At 41.5% G+C, this 23,219-nt stretch overlaps 1 protein-coding gene across 1 annotated transcript in view; it reads right to left on the bottom strand.

The window, feature by feature from the left end:
- Positions 1-2,416: 2,416 nt before the first annotated feature.
- Positions 2,417-23,219, bottom strand: part of cpxm2 (carboxypeptidase X, M14 family member 2) — a 160,629-nt gene continuing 139,826 nt past the window's right edge. Inside the window, exons 12-14 of the mRNA XM_033033761.1 lie at positions 18,342-18,481; positions 6,035-6,134; positions 2,417-4,358 (exon numbers count right to left, since the gene is read on the bottom strand). Coding sequence (XP_032889652.1) covers positions 4,108-4,358; positions 6,035-6,134; positions 18,342-18,481 — 491 coding nt within the window. The 3' untranslated portion in view covers positions 2,417-4,107. The remainder of the gene's footprint in view (positions 4,359-6,034; positions 6,135-18,341; positions 18,482-23,219) is intronic.

The following is a 23,219-nucleotide window of genomic DNA, read 5'->3' as shown; positions in this document are numbered from 1 at the left end:
CGAAGGTTCCGCTGTCACCTCTGCGGGCCGCCCTCGGTGAACGTTTTCAAGGACCTTTCTTCAAGGACCGAAATAATGGCCGCTATTCGGAGGTTTTCGTTATTTGGATCTTCGGATAAAAGGTTGTGCACCTGTATTATGTTGCAGCTCATCAGGTGACTTCAGTTTTGATCAGTCCGCAAAGCAAAGCATCGCCACCAATTTCTTCAAGTGGTCTGTCAAAAGTCTGAGTGAATCTGTAGGGCAGATTTAAATGTCTAACACAGCGACTTTCCTCACTTTGTTTAAAATTTTGAATGTTTAGCTGTTTCCTATATTTGAACTCAGAATTTGCACAAGACTAATCTAAAGATGTCTCCGCCAAGAAAGAGCGCATAATGCAGCTAACGATCCCAGCTTAATGTTTTGCAAGTGGACCAAAAGACACTGCTCTGTTAACACTACTCGGGCTCTTATCTGCCTGAGCGCATGACTGTAGAATTATATGTCATGAGAAATGTCAGAGAAGATGAATGTGGGAGCAGCATCTAGTGAACCTGTACAGACTTGATGTAGGAAGACAATACAGGACAGCAAGCTAAGGCAGAAACTTTGCGAAACACCTGAGGGTACATTCAAGTCTAGTCTAATCATGCTGTGGCTGTAGGAAACATTGGTTCGATTGCTCTTCGGGAATTGGGCACAGTCCTGGTGGTCACACTGCAGAAAGGATTTGGTAGCGATAAAGGGAATGCAAAAGAGATTTACTGGGATATTGCCCAATAAGATACTGGGATATTTACTGGGATATTGCCCTGGGAGATCAGATTGTCTGCGTTTTTTTGCACCGGAACATCGGAAGCTGAGGGAAGACCTTATAGAATTTATAAAATTATGATGGGCATAAATAGGATAGGTAGTCATTTCCCAGGTCAGATGAGTCCAGAAATAGAGGGCACGGCTTTATGGTGTGAGGGGATACATTTAAAGGAGAAATGTTAAGTTTTTTCACGTAGAGGGTAGTAGATATTTGCAACATACTGCCACAGGAGGTAGATTCTATTGCAATGTCTAAAAGGCACTTGGACATACTTCAATAGAAAAGGAGTAGCGGGATGCATGTGTAATGTAGGCAAATGGGATTAGTGCAGACAGGCATCACAATTGACAAGAACAAGATGAGTTGTAAAGGGCCTGCCCCACTTCGGCGAATTTTTAGGCAACTGATGGCAACTGTCATAGACGTAGCAGGTCGCCGAAAAACCGGCAACTGGACCCCATTACGACAATGTCTACGACAAGCTACAACAACCTACCACCTAGTCGACGTCAAGCTACAGCAAGCTACCGACAACCGGCGACCCATTAGGACGTCCACCTATTACCACACCTATGACAACCTGCGACAACCAAAGTCAACCTACGTCCATCTATGACAAGCTACGACAAGCTACGACCCTGTCGGCGACAACTGAAGACAACTGAAGACAATTCAGTCGCCGGTACCTGACGCCGGTTGATGTAGGTTGACATAGGCAATCGCCAATGGAATTTACCGGTCAGCACCGTCGAAAACCTAAGTCACCTGGCGACAACCTACGACAGCACCTACGTCAGGAGAAGTCAAGCTACGTCAACCCACTGTCACCAAAAATTTTGTTCATGTTGAAAATCCAGTGGCGACCAGAAAGACTACGACTCTTTGGGCGTCTGAGGAGACTACTCACGACCATACAGGCAACACCCCGGCGACCATGTGGCACCAGCCTAGTCACCGGCAGTCGCCTAAAAAATAGCTTAAGTGGGACAGGCCCTTTAAGGCCTGTTTCTGTACTCTCATTTTTCATAATGCCAATGCAAATCAAAATCACACAAAATGGTAACCATTTTGGGCTTGATTCATTGTTGCTGTTCATCACTGATTCACTATGAACAACTCACATTCTCAGAGACTGGGAACTTGGTTAATGGAAGGCAAGGAAAGGGACTCCTTCTCATCATTTTTTCTCAATCACACTTGTGCTAATGGTGAAGAAAATATCACTCAGGATGTTCTCCACTGCAAGTTACAATGTTTTTAGACATAATTTAGACACCACCTGCTGATAACTTGGATAGATTGAAAAATTGACCTTTTTGACAAAGGTTTTAAATACTTCACATTCTGCAACTGCACAAGATGGTATCAGTAAACATATTTACATCAAATTAGAAATTGGCTTCAATCCTGCAGCCAAAAGGTTGTATTTATCTGATGTGAATCAATTTAGAGATGTGTTCCTAGTGGCATCTCCCCAGAGATTGGTATTAAGTCCAGTTCCATGTCATTGTTAGGAGCATGGAATGCAGATAATACCAATATCTGTGCAAGGGTGGATATTGTATCAAAGAGGGCAATCCAATCCAAAGGATTTCAATGTTTTCGAGAATTAGACCATGCATTGCCAAGTGGTGTTTAATTTAGATAAACACAAAGTTAAACATAATCCATGCATCATTTGCAGGAGGTAATACAGAAAAAGGCTGCAAGACATCTTAATGCAATTATGCACAATTACTGAATGCTCGTGAGTAAAATAGAGAGACCACAGTTTAAAATTAGCGTGCTATTTTGTTGAATTAATAGAATAATTTAGTATGTCAAAGGACACCATTTTGACATTGTAGAATACTGTGCCCACTTTGACCCCAGAATAAGGATTGAGACAGATACCATGATAAAGGTTTGGAGGATGGCAATAAGGATGATTATTAAGGAACATAATTAGACCCAATGATATTGTTACATTTAGTTTAGAGGAGCAAAGACTGAGAGGGGTATAAAAGATTGTATGTTGGCAGATAATTGGGAGGAGCAGGAGTTACGAGCTTAAACTATAAAAGGCAGTCTTTCTTTTCCCCTGAGCCGTGAGTCTCTGGAATACACTGACATGGTGGGTATTCACTCTTGCTAACTGATGGAACGGATGTAGGGCTATTTTCATACTGTGGTAAAGATTGAATCATATAGTAGGGAAGTATCTTTGTAGATAAAGTTCCACATTTGAGTGAGCTGGAACAGAATTTTTTCCTCAAGTTTTGTTATAACCTTTTGTGTTAACCTTTCCCACATGATGATGTGGCTGCTGACACTGTAATGTCTTTGGATTAGTTAGGGAAGGGAGGAAATATTCGGCCATGTTGATCACAGTACAGCAGGTTTGTTAGGTCAGCTGCTCTTTTCCTGCGTACCGATTACATTTGTTTCTATTCCTTTATAAACCGAATCCTTCTGGTATTTGGAAAACAATTAAAAGGGCAACCTTGTTTGATAAATGAGTAAAATCAATATAGTCTCTGTTAGAGGTGGCCAATGTTACCAAACCTCATAATTAAAATGTCCTGGAAGTGTTGGAAGAAACTGCAGATGCTGGTTTAAGCCGAAGATAGACACAAAATGCTGGAGTAACTCATCGGGACAGGCAGCATCCCTGGAGAGAAGGAATGGGTGATGTTTCCGGTCAAGGCCCTTAGACCCTTCTTCAAATAAAATGTCCTCAGTGTGTATGGAGTGGTGTGGCAGATTTTCAAATTAAGTCGTGCAGAAAAGTGCTGAATAGTGTAAAAGTTACAAATGTTGTACAGGCACACCACTAATTTTCTGGCACCCTTAATTCCAGAGCCTTTCTGGATTATCGGTTTTGCTGGACCAACAGAGGTCACGGCCTTAGAAGGGTCAAGATATCGGCATACAAAGTTGGCCGTGGAAGTTGGCTATGGGATCGCATCTGCCGGGCCGGAGCTCCAGAGCCCTGGCTGCAGCCGGAAGATTCAACCCGCCGATCGGCACGGAAGTCCCGATAAGGTTGAGATCGTCCGCATCACCAGGCCTAGGCGCCACGTTTTCGGGGAGATTTCCGGGGGTGGGGGGGATTTTTTATGGATTAAAGGAGGCGCCGGACTACCAGTTGCCAGATAATCAGTTGTGGACCTGTATTGAAATAGGAAACGGGATGTGGTGTCCGCAGATAGTACAAACACAGAATGCACCTTGTATTTTAGCAGAATGCGTTATGTTGTATAAAACATCTTGTAACGTGATATTTTAGAAAGTCTATCTCTTGGTAAGTTTGTCCACGAGAGGAGTTCCTACAACTGGCGGCGTCTGTGCCGAATCCGCCTAAACCGTTTACGTGACAGGTTGATTGGCTGCTTCCCAAATTTCTCCATTATCTCCTTGATTCTTGCCAGGTTTGTCCTGGCCAAAATAAAATGACATGGAGTTGCCCCCATGTCGTATCCCACTTCACAGTTTCGGGTTGCACTCGAGTAACCTTCAGCCTTGGCAATGACTTTGTACTCGCCTGGGTTTAAGAGTCGCCAATAGTCCCCATCACCAGCTGCAACAAAGATGCATCCACAACATTAAAAGCTGCACTCATTTAGCACACCACAACCTTCACCTGTCATACTGCTCCTAGATTGTGACAAGCCTTCAGTAGGAAGACAGATGCCACTTGACTGGCAACCCAATATTTATTTGATTCCTCTCAAAAATCATTTGCAATACTGGAAGTTACATTTCTTTTTAGATTGCAATTTGTTAAATAATGTTTGAAATGGCAGCAGTTCAAACCTTCAGCTTGCCCATTTATATTGTCCACTGACTGCTAAAGCACCTTGCTGGTGTTTAGTTTACTTTAGTTAGAGACACAGTGCAGAAACAGACCCTTCGGCCCACTGAGTCCGCACCGACCAGCGATCCCCGCACATTAACACTATCTTACCTACACACCCTAGGGACAATTTACACTTATACCAAGCCAATTCACCTACAGACCTGTATGTCTTTAGAGTGTGGGAGGAAACCGAAGATCTCAGAGAAAACTAATGCGGTCACGGGGAGAACATACAATCTCCATACAGACAGCACCCATAGTCGGGATCAAACCTGGGTCTCCGGCACTGCCAGCGCTGTAAGGCGCTGCATGTTGGGACTGTATTTTGCTTCAGCTTTTATTTGGCAAATTCAGTTTATAAATTAAAGATGTGAATTACTGGGTTTATTTTCTATAGAGTTTAATCATAACGTAACAATGCATGCTAATTATCATGGTTTTAAATATGCATATCAATAAATAAACATGAAGCAATACTTGTGAATTGGATTTGAAATCTGAAATATATAGAAAAAGCAATACGATGTCAATTAACTAGATTTCAAATATACACAAAAATTAACTTAATTGAACTTAATTAACTTAATCTTTATATTTAGATCATATGTAGTAGGTTTATTATAATCATGTGAGGACATTTTACTTGATCTGATTTTCTCCCATTTTCATTTATTTCGTCTTGCATTTCATACTTAGTGTATGTTAATAAGGAAAATACTTAATTTGCTTTGAAATATATGACATTATTGCAGAAGGTTTTAATTTCAGTTTCAAGATTTCAGTTTCTTGTAATTTCAGATTATTCCCTTAGAAAGTCAATGCTACTGAAAAACATTAAGATGAAATGTTATTCTCCCCTTCTCAGAGGGATAGGTGGCGCAAAGGAAGGTACAGGGTGTCCAGGTGGGGCTAGCTGTTAAGATGCAGAAATTTAATGTAAATGTAAATCAGTGTTCTATGCCATCAATAAAATACATTGGTCTTTAAGTTGGGATTTACCAGGAAAACCTTTGTGGCTTTCCCAACCGAAACTGCCAGCTGAAGATCTGACAGCCTTTCCCTGTAAAGTCATCTAATAATAATAATAATAATAGATCTTTTATTGTCATTGCACGTCAGTGCAACGAGATTTAGTGTGCAGCTCCACTGATGTGCGGCCTTGATACTAAGGCAACAAATCACTGTTTGGGAGGGATACTTTGGAAAAGTATTGATTTGAATGGGTTGACCATTCTTACTAACAACTAATTACCTCTCATGGTGTTTGAAATGATATGAAATCTCTGCTGTCATCTCATTGCAAAGCAGAGAATCCTACCCAATATTTCTTGCATACATTTATGGAATTTTGTGCCTACTTTGGCACTTGTGCTTAAAGAAGAAATATATTTTCTTACCTGTTGTAACATCATGATTAATGCCTTCAACTGATATGACAGCATTTGGAATGCCTCTCCCTTGTTTATCTTGCACTAAACCTTTGATACCACGATGGACCTGGTATAGATATAATACCAATACTGAAACAGATAAATCTAAAAATCTAAATAGTTCATTTGTGTATTTTACAGATGTTATTACTAACTAGGTGCCAAAGTGTTAATTTATATTATAGTACATCTCCAGGAAGTCTTAAATGTACTTTGTTGTGGAACAGAACATTTTGCACACCATGATAGGGGAATAAGTATCTTTATCATTGTAGCCCACATCAAATTGCTACAATTGCCAACACTAATATAGTTAAATGGTCGATATTTATATGAAAAGCTACAAATGTGCATTGCTCAGTCTTGGTCCAGCTCACAACCAGGTAGTGGGAGTGGGTGTTAATCACGTACAATGAGTACATTTTACAATAGACTTTCCACAGTACAAGTACACATATCTTGAGGTTATACCTTCAGGTAGAATATACATTGGCGATGGGTGAAAATGAAATATAACCAGATGCAGACAAGTGTAGACCAGGGGACAAATATCCTGATTTGATATGAAGGCTGAACAAAATGACTTCTTCTTTAGAAACATTCAAGATATAAGGGGGAAAGTTGGCATGAAAGAAAACCCAATGTCCAGATTAATTTGATTCTTTTAATTTAAATTCCTCAGCTGCCATAGTCGGATTCGAACTTGTGACCCTCTGCATGAATGGTGCACGAATCATCAATTTCCTGTCCGCTGGCAGATGAAGTGGAAGTGGCGCGGCAAGTGAGACCTTGAATTAATCCTGGTAAATTAATCTTTCACATTGCTGAGGACACTTCTGAGCTATTTCCATGCATCTGCACTCTCAGAGCAGATGCAGCGTATGTAGGAAAATTGGCACCCGATTTACAGAAATGCAGTCCGAGCACCTACAGAATGGTGCTCCTCATTCAATTCAGATACACTATACTTGGTTTAGCATGTACCTTATTTTTGGAAATACTACAGCATGGTTTTCACCCCAAAATGTAGACTAATCTTAGACTGGTATCCAAATTTCAAAACTCAGAAATGTTGCTCATCCTATTAATATACAGCAAAGTATTTTCACGTGCCTATTAATACCTCGGTAAATCCAAATGAAATGCACTGGTATAAGTCATTTCTAGTTAATGTATTGCCACAGCACCATAATATTATGAGATATGGGTCAGTACCTTCACTGCATATAAATGCACTGATTTATATGCCGGGCCAAAGAGTGGAAGACGAGGTAATAGCTATAATTTTACCTTGAGGAAAAAAATGTCCTGAAGGAATTGCAAGGGATTACTCATCATTGTAACCTTGCATCTTTGAACAGTGCATAAGGGAAATGCCATGTGTTTTTTTTTTTTATGGTCATTCCCTTTGAATGTGCTATTATCACAAATCCACTTTTCTTTGAAAATTACTTTCGAATTGCTTAGGACCCCATCAAAATAAAAACAAATGAAAGTTTCAATATTTTCCTATTTACTCACGAGAATATTGAAAATGGAGAAATACTTCATGGCAGATCCATTTCTCTTCTTTACAGCTTTAGACATTTCCAATTTTTTAATGTTGTCAATGAAATTGTTTGTGCTATGAAATAAATTTTCATTACTTACAGATTTAAGTGAATGTAGGTATCAGAATTATGGACGAAAACATCCTTTATACACAAATTGGTTGCAAGATTTTTAACCCGTTATTGAGTTTAGTATCTATGTTTATAAGGTACTAATGGTAAGATGTCACGTTGAATTAGTTTCTCAATACCTGATATTAATACAGTTGGAATGGTGTGTGGTTTAATCTTGTAAATAAATGTAAGGTGATTAATGAGAATTAATTTATTACAATTGCAGTTAGTTATAAAATGTATTAAAAAATGTTTTAAATGGCATTACTTAATTTAAATGGTATAACTTCTTAAAAGGTATCGAAGGTTATTATGGATAGTTCCTGAAAATGGACACAGAGGGTGGTAGAGCAGAGCTCTGCAATTCTTCAAATCCCCTCTCTTGTCCTTTCACCATTTCATTTATATCTATATTCCCAATTATTAGTCTTGCATCTGAAGAAACGATGTCCTACTTTTGCATCCTGTTGTGGTGCCTCACAATTTTATGGACCTCAATGAAAACTTCCCTTTGGCAGATGAAGTATAATTCAGATAAATATGAGGTGTTGCATTTGGTAAGACAAACCAAGGCAGGACTTACATATGAAATGGTGGTTCCCTGGGGAATGAAGTAGAACTGTCAGACTCAGGGTACAGATACAAAGTTCCTTGAAAGTGACACAGGTATAGAGGATGGTGAAGCAGATTTTTGGCAGGCTTGCCTTCATCTGTCAAGGTGTCGGGTTGCTTCACAGCTTGGCTTGGGAATTACTCTGCACAAGACCACAAGGAATTGCAGAGAGTTGTGGATGTAGCCAAGTTCCATCACACGGACCACTGACTCCATCTATACTTCACGCTGCCCTGGAAAAGCAGCCGACATAATCAATGACCTGTCCCACACCAGTCATTCCTTCATCTCCCTGCTCCTCTCCACAGAAGATACAGAAGCTTGAAAGTATGCACCACCAGATTCAGGAGCAGCTTCTTCCCCCGTGGCACAGTTGCAGAGCAGTAGAGTTGCTGCCTCACAGCGTCAGAGACCCGGGTACGATCCTGACAATGGGTGTTGTCTGTGACCATGTGGGTTCTTTCCTCCCACATTCCAAAGACACGCAGGTTTGCAGGTTAATTGGCTTCTGTAAATTGCCCCTAGTGTATAGGACATAGAACAAGAGCATGGGTGATCGAAAGCCAGCATGGAATTGATGGGCTGAAAGGCCTGCTTCAATGCTGTATTTCTTTGCTCTGTTATCAGGCTTCTGAACAGTCCTTCTACCCCATTAAGGGCATTGGACTGTGTCTAAGGAACTGACGCAGTACAATGCGCTACAATCTTGAGAGCTATATTCTGCACTTGGTAACTTTCCCTTTGTTCTATCTATTGTGCTTGAGTTTGAACCGATTGTATCTAAGTATGGTATATCGGATCTGTTGAGAAAGCATGCAAAAAAAAAGCTTTTCACTGTATGTCAAACGATACTCAATGAAGTGGGCGCATGTGCACATGTGCGGATCGCTTCTAGAGTGTGCGCATGCGCAGGACATTTCTAGAGTGTACGCATGCGCAGGACATTTCCGGAGTGTGCGCATGCGCAGGACATTTCTAGAGTGTACGCATGCGCAGGACATTTCCGGAGTGTGCGCATGTGCGAAGTATTTCGGGCGGGAAAAGTCTGCGGAATCAGCCATGTTTGCCAGACGTTTCTGAGTTTGTGTATTGCAGAAATAAGTTGCTTAAAGCTTAAATAAAGTTAAGTTAATTACGAGTAGTGAAAGTTTCATTTATCTCATAACAATTTAAGCAACTTATCTCAGAAGTCAAACAGTCCGACTTGGGATGGAGAAGCTACTGAAACCACAACGCTTGGATCTGGATCCCAACTCACCTGCTGCTGCAAAGAATTGGAAGCACTGGCTTCGTATACTAAATAACTTCTTTGATGAGTGTGGCAATGATGCACCAGACAGACTCAAGACATTAATAAGCTTTGTCTCTTCTGATGTATATGATTACATAGAGGAATGTACAACTTATGACTCTGCTATTGATGTACTAAGCAAACTCTTCGTTAAGACACCCAACGTGATATTCGCTCGACACCTCCTTGCTACTCGGAAACAAATACCTGGTGAGTCACTTGATGAATTTTTACAAGAACTTCAAAGACTTAGTAAAGACTGTGCCTTCAAAGCAGTTACGGCTGATCAATATCGACAGGAAGTTATTCGAGGCTCTTTTATCAATGGTTTGGCATCGCCTTTAATACGACAGAGACTATTAGAACACAAAACCTTGGATTTACAGTCAGCTTACAATCAAGCTTACTCTTTAGACTTGGCTCAGAAAAATTCAGATGCTTATGGCTCATCTAATGTGTATTCTGCTGCAACTACTACAAACAAATTTCACCCACGTACTAATATGGAGCAAACGGAAACAATTTCTACTGATAAAGGTGCCCTTGCCGCAGCATATAATTATTCAAAAAGGAACTGTTACTTTTGCGGGGGTAATATTCATAAGAGAGAGACATGTCCTGCTCGAGAGGCAACTTGTAATAGTTGTGGCAAGAAGGGACATTATTCTAGAGTATGCAAGTCCAAAGCAACTACTAAAAGTGTGACTGCTGCCATATACACGCCTTCTTTATGTGCAATTACAGCTGCATTTCCTCAGAGCTTGTCTCATGCAGCTACAACGGTATCCATTAATGGCCATACACTTAATGTACTACTTGATTCTGGCAGTTCAGAAAGTTTTATAAGTGAACAAGTTGTGTCCCGACTAAATCTAACTATAATTCCTTCAAATAGAGAAATCTCGATGGCTCTGACAACTCTCAATACTCAAATTATAGGATCTTGTATTGTAGACTTTATTCTGAACAAAACTAGCTATAAATCTGTATGTCTTGGTATTTTGAAAAATTTGTGTAGCGATATAATTCTAGGTCAGGATTTCCAGAAACTGCACAAATCACTTCAAATAATGTATGAAGGAACTATGCCTGATCTTGTATTGTCAAAGCCACCAGTATTGTGTGGTCTTTCTGCTGCATCTGTTGAATGTCCTTCATTATTCACTAATTTATCCTCCAAGTGCAAGCCAATTGCTACAAAATCAAGACATTTTAGTAAAGATGATAGGAACTTTATCAACACAGAAGTAACTAATCTTTTACAAGAAGGGATTATAGAACCCACTTCTTCCCCGTGGAGGGCACAAGTTGTCGTGGTTAAGGACCCCTTGGAGAGACATAGAAAGAGACTCTGCATTGATTACTCTCAAACTATAAACCAGTTCACGGAGCTTGATGCATATCCATTACCTCGAATAGAAGAGATTACCAATACATTAGCTAAGTATAAGATATTCTCTGCTTTTGACTTAAAAAGTGCTTACTATCAAATTCCTCTGAAGGAATCAGAGAAGAAATACACTGCGTTTGAAGCAAATGGGAAATTATATCACTACTGCAGAGTTCCTTTTGGGGTAACTAATGGCGTGGCTGTTTTTCAGAGAGAGATGGACAAACTTGTTGAACAGGAAAACCTTAAAGATACTTTCCCTTATCTTGATAATATAACTATTGCAGGAAAAGACCAAACTGAACATGATGAAAATGTACAATGGTTTTTAGATGTTGTACATTCTAAAAATCTAACATTAAATGAGGCTAAGTCAATAACATCAGTATCATCGATTAATATTCTTGGTTATTGGGTTGGAAATGATATAATCAAGCCTGATCCAGAAAGACTCCGCCCACTCCAAGAGATACCTGTTCCAGCAACATTAAACTCTCTACGAAGGGTTCTTGGGATGTTTGCATATTATGCCAAATGGATACCAAATTTTTCTGACAAAATTCAACCTTTGATTAGAGCGAAATCTTTCCCCCTTGACTCTACAGCAATTGGTGCCTTTACTTCTTTAAAGAAACAATTGGAATCTGCGACGTTACACGCCATCGATGAGGATCTCCCCTTTGTTGTTGAATGTGATGCCTCTGATTTAGCAGTATCAGCAACATTAAATCAAGGAGGACGACCAGTTGCTTTCATGTCTCGTACTCTCCAAGGTAGTGAATTGCACTACCCATCCGTCGAAAAGGAAGCTACAGCAATTATTGAAGCAGTGAGGAAATGGAGATATTTCCTTGCTCGCCAGCACTTCACTTTGATAACAGATCAGCGTTCAGTAGCTTTTATGCTGGATAATCGGAAACGAACGAAGCTTAAAACAGTAAAATTCATGAATGGAGGATTGAATTATCCGCATATAGTTATTCAATTGAATACCGCCCTGGTAAGGATAATGTTGCTCCGGACACATTAACTCGAGCATTTTGTGCCTCTGTTCATTCTTCTGCACTCACTGATCTTCACAATGGGCTGTGTCATCCTGGAGTCACTCGTTTGTTACACTATGTTCGTTCCAAAAACTTACCTTTCTCTACAGAAGATGTGAAGATGACATGTGCTTCATGTAGAATCTGTGCTGAATTAAAACTAAGGTTCTTCCGTCCTGAAGAAGGAAGATTGATCAAAGCTACTCAACCTATGGAACGTTTAGTATTGACTTCAAAGGGCCTTTACCATCCTCCTCTCGAAATTTTTATATACTTACCTTAGTTGACGAATATTCGAAGTTTCCATTTGCCTTTCCTTGTCCAAATATTTCAGCTGCGATGGTTATCAAATGTTTAGATCAACTGTTTTCATTCTGTGGATTTCCAAGTTACATACATTCTGATAGGGGCACCTCATTCATGTCAAAAGATTTAAAGGACTACCTTTCTAAGAGAGGAATTGCAACAAGTAAAACAACACCATATCATCCTATTGGAAATGGTCAGGTTGAGAGGTATAACGGAATCATTTGGAAAGCAGTGAAACTGGCTTTAAAGTCAAATGATATACCAGATCAGCAGTGGGAATGTGTTCTACCAGATGCATTACACTCCATCAGATCTCTACTGTCAACTGCTACCAATACTACTCCACACGAGCGGTTCTTTAATTTCAAAGGCGTTCTTCTAGTGGTACTTCTCTGCCATCATGGTTGACGAGCCCTGGGCCTGTGTTGCTTCATCGTTATGTCCGATTAAATAAGAATGAACCTTTTGTTGATGAAGTTGAACTGACTGATGTCAACCCTTCTTATGCAACTATCAAGTATCGGGATGGACGTCAGTCAACTGTCTCACTTCGTGACCTTGCACTATGTCCATCTTCTCCATCAGCTCCGTCACTTCCTGATAACACTAATCAAAAACTTCCTCCGTCAGCTCCGTCACTTCTTGATAACACTAATCGGGAACTTCCTCCAACACTTCCAGCATCCTCTACGGAAACTTCTACAAGAAATTCTAAAATTGAAAATCTAAATAACAATATGAGTGAAGTTGATGACCAAGCAATATATCTACCCCCAGCTAATGAAACACCGGTATCTCCTGAGGCTCCAGTGCTGCGACGGTCATCAAGACGTATTAAACCTCCTGACCGTCTCAACTTATAAATAGGAGGGGAGAATGAAGTGGGCGCATGTGCGGAGCTCTTCTAGAGTGTGCGCATGCGCAGGACATTTCTAGAGTGTGCGCATGCGCAGGACATTTCCGGAGTGTGCGCATGCGCAGGACATTTCCGGAGTGTGCGCATGCGCAGGACATTTCCGGAGTGTGCGCATGTGCGAAGTATTTCGGGCGGGAAAAGCCTGCGTAATCAGCCATGTTTGCCAGACGTTTCTGAGTTTGTGTATTGCAGAAATAAGTTGCTTAAAGCTTAAATAAAGTTAAGTTAATTACGAGTAGTGAAAGTTTCATTTATCTCATAACACTCAACCTGAACTTAAATCTGAGTTAAGCACTCTGGTCGGCACTGGCGATCTGGGATGGAGGCCAGTTTTTATGCTGTATAGCTGAAATGCCTGAATGGCCGGGATAGAAGATTCAATCCTCAGTTTGAAGAGAATACTGGGCAGACACTTGAAGGAGAAGAAAATGGTAGGCTCTGGTAACCAAGCTGGTAAATGCAGCTGGTTAGATTTCTCTTACAGAGCACCAGCACAATTCGATGGGTTGAATGGCCACTTTTAGTGCTTAAATGGTTTGACAATTCTTTAATTATTATTCCATTGTCACGAACCATCTCTGACTATATGTGATAATGAGCAGCAGAACCCATTATAGTTTCCACTGTAGCTGCTTTACATCATCTTTTGATGTAACTGAGCCCTAAATAGAAGAATGAAGGGAAAGTTAATTATTCAGCGAGAGGGCACTGAGCGTACTGTAGAAAGCAGAACTGTTAGAACGTGTGTCAAATGCAGCAGATGAGGTGGTGACTCATCCCAGAAACCGTGTCTGTGCTTACACTAAGATGGATGTTTTGCCAATAGTCACTGTGTACTACAGTCTCCTCAACAAAGCAATGTATTTCCAGCCAACAGTGTCGTCACATCCCTGAACAACAGTGAAAGACTGAAAATAACTTAAAACTTCACATCATTTCCTGGCAGGGCATATGTCATGCCTCGAACAAGATCATGACTGACTTACCTTTACCATGAACAGATCTTAGAAAACTCAATGACTTAATCAGAGTGAAAACATGGCCTTAGATTTTGAAGAAAAAATAGTGAAATCTTTAAATATTGTTTTAGCCTTTTCATCTTTTGTTTAAATAGATATTTTGCAGCAAATGCTAAACAACCCCGATTTGTTTACTTTGACAATGAGTACTTTGAATTTATCTTTACAGATGTTAATGGGGCAGTTGATGATTTTGAAATTGAGATAATTTGCATAACTTTTCCATCCATTTTATGATGTCGCTACCACCATTTTGAAAGGGATCCGTCGCTGAGTGCCCAAAGGTACCAACAATTTCATGCGTTCAGGGCAGGGCCGGATTTAGATGAAGAGAGGCCCTAGGCTGTTCCACTTGTGAGGCCCCTCCCAATCCCCCACCCCCACGACTAGAGGAAGATGGTTCACCAGATTGACACCGATTTGCAGCCGAGCGTGGCCAATGAGATAAGGGGCTGGCAAGCCGCGCTATTTATTTATTTTTTTATTGCCAGTGCTAGTGTCGAGTTATCGGCTTAAAACATTATTATTCTGAAATGGAGGGCGAGGAAAATTATTGAAGGGTTGTTTAGAGACTACAGTGCGTTGTGACAGCATATGTAAGAAAGGCCTATGACAGTGTCAAAAATATTATACACCTTGCAGGGCTCTCACTTAATTTTTTTTCCGTTGTCAGCCAGGCAACCTTGGCAGCTTTTAAGTTGCCAAATAACAATTTAGGTGGTCATTTAAGACGGCGTGCGATAATGTGCTCGGACGAAGTGCGAGTTACCAGTCGGAATTATGCTCAATGAAGCATTCACATATTATTTCTGCTTCAAATAAAGTCACAAACTAAACATATTCACCAATCAAGACATGATATATACCACAATGATATGCAGCAAAATTATAATACAGTATCTCAACTCTTTTTACACATTGCAATGAATGCGATTTCTATTATTTCTTTCCACTTCCAAACAAAAATGTGGTTGGATTATTCAGCGTATGATCAACCTATAAAACCTCCACAGTTCGCAATAACCAACCTGATCTCCTGGTGGCTCAACACTTCAACTCCCCCTCCCATTCCGAATCCGACCTTTCTGTCCTGAGCCTCCTCCATGGCCAGAGTGAGGCCCACCGCATATTGGAGGAGCAGCACCTCATATTTGCTTGGGTAGTTTACACCCCAGCGGTATGAACATTGGCTTCTCTAATTTCAGGTAGTTCCTGCTTTCTTCCTCCTTCCCCTCCCATTCCCAGCTCTCCCACAGCCTGCTGTCTCCGCCTCTTCCTTTCTTCTTCCCGTCCCCCCCACCCTCGCATCAATCTGAAGAAGGGTCTCAATCCGAAAAGTCGCCTATTTCCTTCGCTCCATAGATGCTGCCTCACCTGCTGAGTTTCTCCAGCATTTTTGTCTACCCATTCACACAAGTTCTGTTATGCCACTTTCCTCACCCACTCCCTACACATTAGGGGCAATTTTACAGAGACAAGTTAACCTACAAAGCCAATGCGTCTTTGGAATGTGGGAGGAAACCCACACGCTTGCAGGGAGAATGTGCAAATTCAACACAGACAGACAGGATAGAACACAGATCTCTGGCGTGTGAGGCAGCAAGTCTACTAGCTGTGCCACTATATTTTATTTTCCAACACACAAAAAATTATACGTTGATAACTTTGGTTACTAAAAAAAGGAAAATATCCATTTTCAGTCTTAAATCTCCAAGTGACGCTATGTCCCCCTTTACAGCTACTGTATGTTTTAATTCAGTTCAAGACTATGGGGCAGTACATTGGCCATAAAGTTGCTGCCTAAAAGTGCCAGACCCAGAATTGATCCTGAATATGGGTGCTGTCTGCATGGAGTTTGCTCCTTTTCCCTTTGATCGTTTGGGTTTTCTCCGGGTGCTCTTGTTTCCTTCCACATTCCAAAGGTGTGCAGGAACCTATTTCAGGCTCAACCCAAAACGTAATATTTTCTTTTTGTCCAGAGATTCTGTCTGGCCTGTTGAGTTACTCCAGCTTTTTGTGTCTATCTTCAGTTTAAACCAGCATCTGCAGTTCCTTCCTACACACACAATACTATACGATAGAACTTTATTAATCCCAGGAGGGAAATTGTGTGTGTGTGGGTATATATATTACACACACACACACACACACACACACACACACACACACACACACACACACACACACACACACACACACACACACACACACACACACACACACACACACACACACACACACACACACACACACACACACACACACACACACACACACTTATGTAGTTATATATTCATATATAAATATACATTTTGTTTTCCCGTTTATAACATTGTTTACAGAGTACTATGTTTATATATTCTGTTGTGCTGCTGCAAGTAAGGATTTCATTGTTCTAACTGGGACGTGAGAAAATAAAATACTCTTGACTCTTGACTTACTCCGCTAATGTGTGGGATAGAACTAGTGTACGGGTGATCGGTGGTCGGCGTGGACTCGGTGGGCCGAAGGGCTTGTTTCCACATTGTATCTTTAAATTAAATTAAAAACAATAAGACCAGAGGGAGTCTAAAGAAGGGTCTCTACCCAAAACATCACCCAATTTCTTCTATGCAGAGTTGCTGCCTGCTCCATGGAGTTTCCCCGCACAATTAAAGCATGGAATAGTCTTCACCCTACCATAGTTACCCAACCAGACGCAACTAAATTTAAGGTACCTCTTTTTTCCCCAAGAACCCTTTTTTGCTTAAGTCCAAGTCAAGAGTCACGGGAGTTTTATTGTCATATCCCAGATAGGACAATGAAATTCTTGCTTGCTGCAGCACAACAGAATATGTGAACATAATACAGAACAGGAGATAAAAGTTCAGTGTGTCTATATACCATAGACCATATATATGCACAATAAATAAACAGATAAAATGCAATAGGCTGCTATTGTTCAGCCCTCCACCACCTCCAGTGTAAATTCCACTTTGAATATTTTTGGAGGACCAGGAAACCAGAAGCAAGAGTTACTCCATGGAGTTACTCCAGCTCCAGGGTCAAGGAGTGATTCTGCGTTGGTTTTCAGCGGTCGCGGCGAGACGGCGACCGGACAGCAATGGCGGCCAGATCTCCCACAATTCAAAGCAAGTGAGAAAGTGCCTGACGCCGACCAGTTGCCGTGGCAGTGCGCATGTGCAGGGCGGCCAATGATGTGCTGGCCGTCGTTGTGCGCATGTACAGGGGGAGGATGTGCTGGCCGTAGCAGTGCGCATGTTCAAGGCGGCCTGCCGTGCCGGCGGATGAGAAGCGAGTGGAGAGCGGAGCCCGGCGGCCCGGACACGGATACGGATGGCGGGCGGAGACGGAGAGTGACAGAGAGAGAGAGATAGAGAGGGATGCCCGCCCAGAGTTGAACGGCAGGTGTCCTGCCTTGGCCGGGGGCTCCCTAGATTTCGAGGCCCTAGGCGTCAGCCTATGAAGCCTAGTTGTAAATCCGGCCTTGGTTCAGGGTCTCCTAAGATAATAACTGCAGTCATGTTTGACATTTTAAATCTCTTCTGGTTGGACTACATGTCAGCCCTGCACTGACTGGGGCTGTGCAGATGATAGAACTGAACTGGCACTGCAAGATATGTCTAAAAGTTCACGAGTGGCTTTCATCGATCCAAGAATAAAATCCATCCACATCTCTCTGTGTGATTATGACCACTTTCCCCACACCCACCTTGCCACCAGGCTAAGCAGCATGATACCAAGCAGACTTAATCCCAAGCACTGCATCAAGAGAAATGTTTCGGCATCTTGCGCCTCAACACAGATGAAGCGAGTGCATCAAAACCTCTCGAGTCTTTTCAGCATCAGTCTCCAACTCGTACAGTGATAATCAAACTCATATTTCTGCCCGTCAATATCCCCAATACTATGGTTTTGTTTGTCTTGCACTAGAATGGGAAATATTTTCAGAGCTGAAGCAATCATTGCCTTCACGACATTAATTAAAAAAATGAAAATATGAAGAATAACTTTTCCAGTACAGTGTACCTGTTCCATGAAAACAAGGAGGGATTCCCGATTATTTTCCCACTGCTCTGGCAGTTCGCTCTCATGAGGAAACTTGTCACAGCCCACGTACATAGATATTTCAAAGCAGTTTGTGTGCAGATAGCTGAAGTCATTCATACCTTTAATAATAAAAAGGAAGTTTTAGTTTCCAATGAGTATCTGGCCAAATATTTTAATGTCTAATTAAAACGTTTCATGGTTTTCTCACATTTACGCGATATCATTAACATTGTTTCCCAATTATTTACACATTTATTTATTACTTCTACCTCACAGTTAATTGACATTAATATGCAATATTAAAGACAAGAGAATGCATACACTGTTACTGACCTTGGGAAGAAAGATTCAGATTCAGATTCAGATTCAATTTTAATTGTCATTGTCAGTGTACAGTACAGAGACAACGAAATGCAAAGAAGTGTCATGGTTGTTATTTGATGCTATTTTATGAGTGTATTTCAAAAAAGGAAATGTGATTTAATTGACTTGAAGCCTGAGCATAATTCTACCTGACAAGTTAGGTACAGATTGATGGACATTGCCCACTGATTAAATCCAGAGCTGATTTTGGTAATACAACATCAATAGGTATTAAATTTGTTCATTTCAGATAATAATATGTTTTCTCCCACTAACACCTTTTTTGGGCGGTCACAGTGACGCAGTGGTAGAGTTGCTGCCTTACACGAATGCAGCGCCGGAGACCCGTGTTTGATCCTGACTATGGGTGCTGTCTGCATGGAGTTTGTACGTTCTCCCCGTGATCTGCGTGGGTTTTCTCCGAGATCTTCGGTTTCCTCCCACACTCCAAAGACGTACAGGTTTGTGGGTTAATTGGCTTTGTAAATGTAAAATAAATGGTCCCTAGTGGGTGTAGGATAGTGTAAATGTGCGGGGATCGCTGGTTGGTGCGGACCCGGTGGGCCGAAGGGCCTGTTTCCGCGCTGTATCTCTAAACTAAACCTCTTCGAGTTATACTTTTTGCTTCTTTATTACAACCCTGTCAACCTTCAACAATGATGGCCCCTCGTGATTCAATCCCTCCTGCCTCCCCATCTAACACATCTTCCCTCCTCACTATCTCTACATCTTAAACGTGTTTGTCTTTAACTTCAGGTTAGTGTCCTGGACCACTAACTCTGCCCACTCACAACTGACACTGCTGAGTATTTCCAGCATTTTTTAAAAATTTCTCTCTGAATAATGCCAGTTAATAAGAACACTAATGAACTACTTGGAAACAGTCACATTGGGCTGGATCATCTTGAAAGGGGTCAACTTCTTTAATTCAGGGGTGAGGAAGAGGACACACGTTTGTCAACATTTTGTTCAACCCTTCAATCCAGCAGGAACCTCCACAGGTGGCATTGAGCTCCTCCACGGAGTTCAGCGATTCAACGCTTGGGTCTTGGAATCTCTTAGAATCATTGATAGGCTGTATGGTCGTGAGAGGTCTCCTATGGTTGTGAGAGGTCACCTGCGACATGTCGCCAGGGGTCGCCTGTATGGTCGTGAGAGGTCTCCTATGGTTGTGAGAGGTCTCCAAAGAGTTGTAGCGCCTTTCTGGTTGCCGCTGAATTTTCAACAGGTTGAAATTTGTCGGTGACCTATGATGGGTGCCGGCAGTCACCGAGGAGGTCGCGTAAGTGGGACAGGACCTTTAACGTGATATGGATGTGACATAAAACTGGACTCCCAGGTCTTTCTCTCCTCCCCCTCCTCCTATATTCCTTCTTCTGGCATCACAATTCGCAACTCTTCAATCCAGTCTGACACTTTCTGCTTTGATCTCCGGCCTTGGTTCCAACCATCTGTCCGACCTGAAATGTCACTTATCCTTGTTCTCCAGAGATGCTGCCCAACCTGCTGAGTTACCCCAGTACTCTGTGTCCTTTTGTGGAAACTTCAAACCATTTTATTGGCTCCCATGACAAACGGAAAATACCACAATCATTGGCACTGACTCATTGTTTTATTCTAGAACATGAAGGAGCCATCAACTAACTACAGTATATCTTTTCATTTATAATTTATTTAGCCTCACTCCTATTATCCTGAACTAGAAAAAGGATGAAAGCTGGTATTCAAAACTTGAATATGTTATTGCCGATGTATTATTCTCTTCCTTTTCTCTACACTGCATAAAGAAATTTCAATCTCAGACTATTTATTAATATTATGCTGCCACCACTATTTTTTCACAAACCTCATGCAGCAAAACTATTTTCTGCATTTAATGCAAAAGGACAGGTAAGAGATAAATTATAGAAGTGGGGAACTTCATTAATCTTTGTTTTTATGTGAATGGTCTGACTCACTCCCAATTTGAGGCATTTTTATACTTCTGCAATTCATTTGTCATTGTTTATTTCTGAATGGTATACTATTATTCAGCTGGACAGTGCATTTTTTATCCACTTCTAAAAAATATTGAATAATAATATTCCTAGATTTCCTTCCCAGCCCTCTCTCCATGTATCCCCCTTTCTCCCTTCTGACATGTGCTACTGCATGGTAACAGAGTGGCAGCAGCCAAATGGCACCATCACATGTGAGTTTATGCAGGCAACTCATACAACTGTGGATGATACAATCGTCGCCTTATGTCTACACTGAAAGGATTTCGAGCATTATAATAATAATAATAATAATAACTTTATTTATAAAGCACTTTAAACAACCGCAGTTGCCACAAAGTGCTGTACATGAGAACTCATGGACAAAAAGTTATTACAAACCACTAAAAACCGTAAAACGAAGGACTAAAAAACAGTAAAAATTAAAAGACATTAAAAGCACTAAGAACAGGAGCAATGTCTCAGCCAGTGTTGAAAGCCAGAGAATAAAAATGAGTTTTTAGGGAGGATTTGAAGATGGACAGTGAGGGGGCCTGTCTGATGTGCAACAGCAAGGTGTTCCAGAGTGCCGGAGCAGCAACAGAAAAGGCTCTATCCCCTGTGAGCTTCCGCTTAGACCTTGGTACCTCAAGGAGCAGCTGATCAGCTGACCTGAGGCACCGGGCATTAGTCACAAAATAGCAAGTGGTAGCTTTAGCCTTGATCAATTGCCCATTTTTTTCAGACGACAGAGTAGTCAGTGTAGTTTCAGAAACTGTGAGTACTTACTATGGCAGTGGAACTAATTTTTGGAAATGGGCAGCTGTTGAAGATTTTCCAACTATATTCTAGAACCCAGATCGTTACGATACAAGGAACAGCAATGCTAGTTTACCAAGGAAAGACACAAAATGCTGGTGTAACTCAGCATATCAGGCTGTGTCCCTGGAGAACATGGACAGGTGACATTTTGGGTCGAGACCTGAAGAAGGATCTTTGGGTCTGAAGAAGAATGCCTACTCAAAATGTCATCTATCCATATTTTCCTTGGATGCTGCCCGAATTGTTGAGTTATTCCAGCACTTTGTCCAGATGATGTGTTTGCAAACAGTCATCAGCTGGGCTTAAAGTTACTGTTGACTTGTATGAGAAGATCCTTATATTCGACAAAGGTACTGTGCCAACCTGTCCCTGATATACAATGCTGCCCTCTGACAACAAATGCTCACTGAATGTGTTACGTATGCGCGGAGCAAGAACAACTTTGGTGTATGAAAACATGTCACAGCAAACAGGAAGTGTCGGCACGAGATCCCACAGGGACCAAGCACGTGAGTGAAGGCGGACACTGAACGAGTGGAGCAAGGGTGACCCGGTTTGTTTGGACACTGATATTGATGGACTGCGTTATAGACAACCAAGCACGTGTGTGCGTTCACGGTTGGTGAGGGGTTGTGGTGTCTACATTCTCAATATGGTTCATCAGTGTTACAGTTGAACAAAGGGGACCATGGAGCCATGAGGGAGGAGCTGGCCAAAGTTGACTGGAAAGATACCCTAACAGGGATGACAATGGAACAACAATGGCAGGTATTTCTGGGAATAATACAGAAGGTGCAGGAGCAGTTCATTCCAAAGAGGAAGAAAGATTCCAGGGGGAGTAAGGGGCGGCCGTGGCTGACAAGGGAAGTCAGGGACAGTATACAAATAAAAGAGAAGAAGTACAACATAGTAAAAATGAGAGGGAGGCAAGAGGATTGGGTAATGTTTAAAGAGCAACAGAAGATAACTAAAAAGACAATATGGGGAGAAAAGATGAGGTACGAAGGTAAGCTAGCCAAGAATATAAAGGAGGCTTCTTTAGTAAAAGCTTCTTTAGGTATGTGAAGAGGAAAAAATTAGTTAAGACCAAAGTTGGACCCTTGAAGACTGAAAAAGGTGAACTTATTATGGGGAACAAGGAGATGGCAGATGAGTTGAACAGGTACTTTGGATCCGTCTTCACTAAGGAGGACACAAACAATCTTCCTGATGTACTAGTGGCCAGAGGATCTGGGGTGAAGGAGGAACTGAAGGAAATCCACATTAGGCAGGAAATGGTGTAGGGTAGACTGATGGGACTGAAGGCTGATAAATCCCCAGGGCCTGATGGTCTGCATCCCAGGGTACTTAAGGAAGTGGCTCTAGAAATCGTGGATGTATTGGTGATCATTTTACAATGTTCTATAGATTCAGGATCAGTTCCTGTGGACTGGAGGGTAGCTAATGTTATCCCACTTTTTAAGCAAGATGGGAGAGAGAAAACAGGGAATTATAGACCAGTTAGCCTGACATCGGTGGTGGAGAAGATGCTGGAGTCAATCATAAAAGATGAAATAGCGGCACATTTGGATAGCAGTAACAGGATCGGTCCGAGTCAGCATGGATTTACAAAGGGGAAATCATGCTTGATTAATCTTCTGGAATTTTTTGAGGATGTAACTGGGAAAATGGACAAGGGAGAGCCAATGGATGTGGT

The sequence above is a fragment of the Amblyraja radiata genome, chromosome 15 (assembly GCF_010909765.2).
Source record: "Amblyraja radiata isolate CabotCenter1 chromosome 15, sAmbRad1.1.pri, whole genome shotgun sequence".
NCBI lineage: Eukaryota > Metazoa > Chordata > Chondrichthyes > Rajiformes > Rajidae > Amblyraja > Amblyraja radiata.
This window is presented reverse-complemented; position numbering and strand designations above follow the sequence as displayed.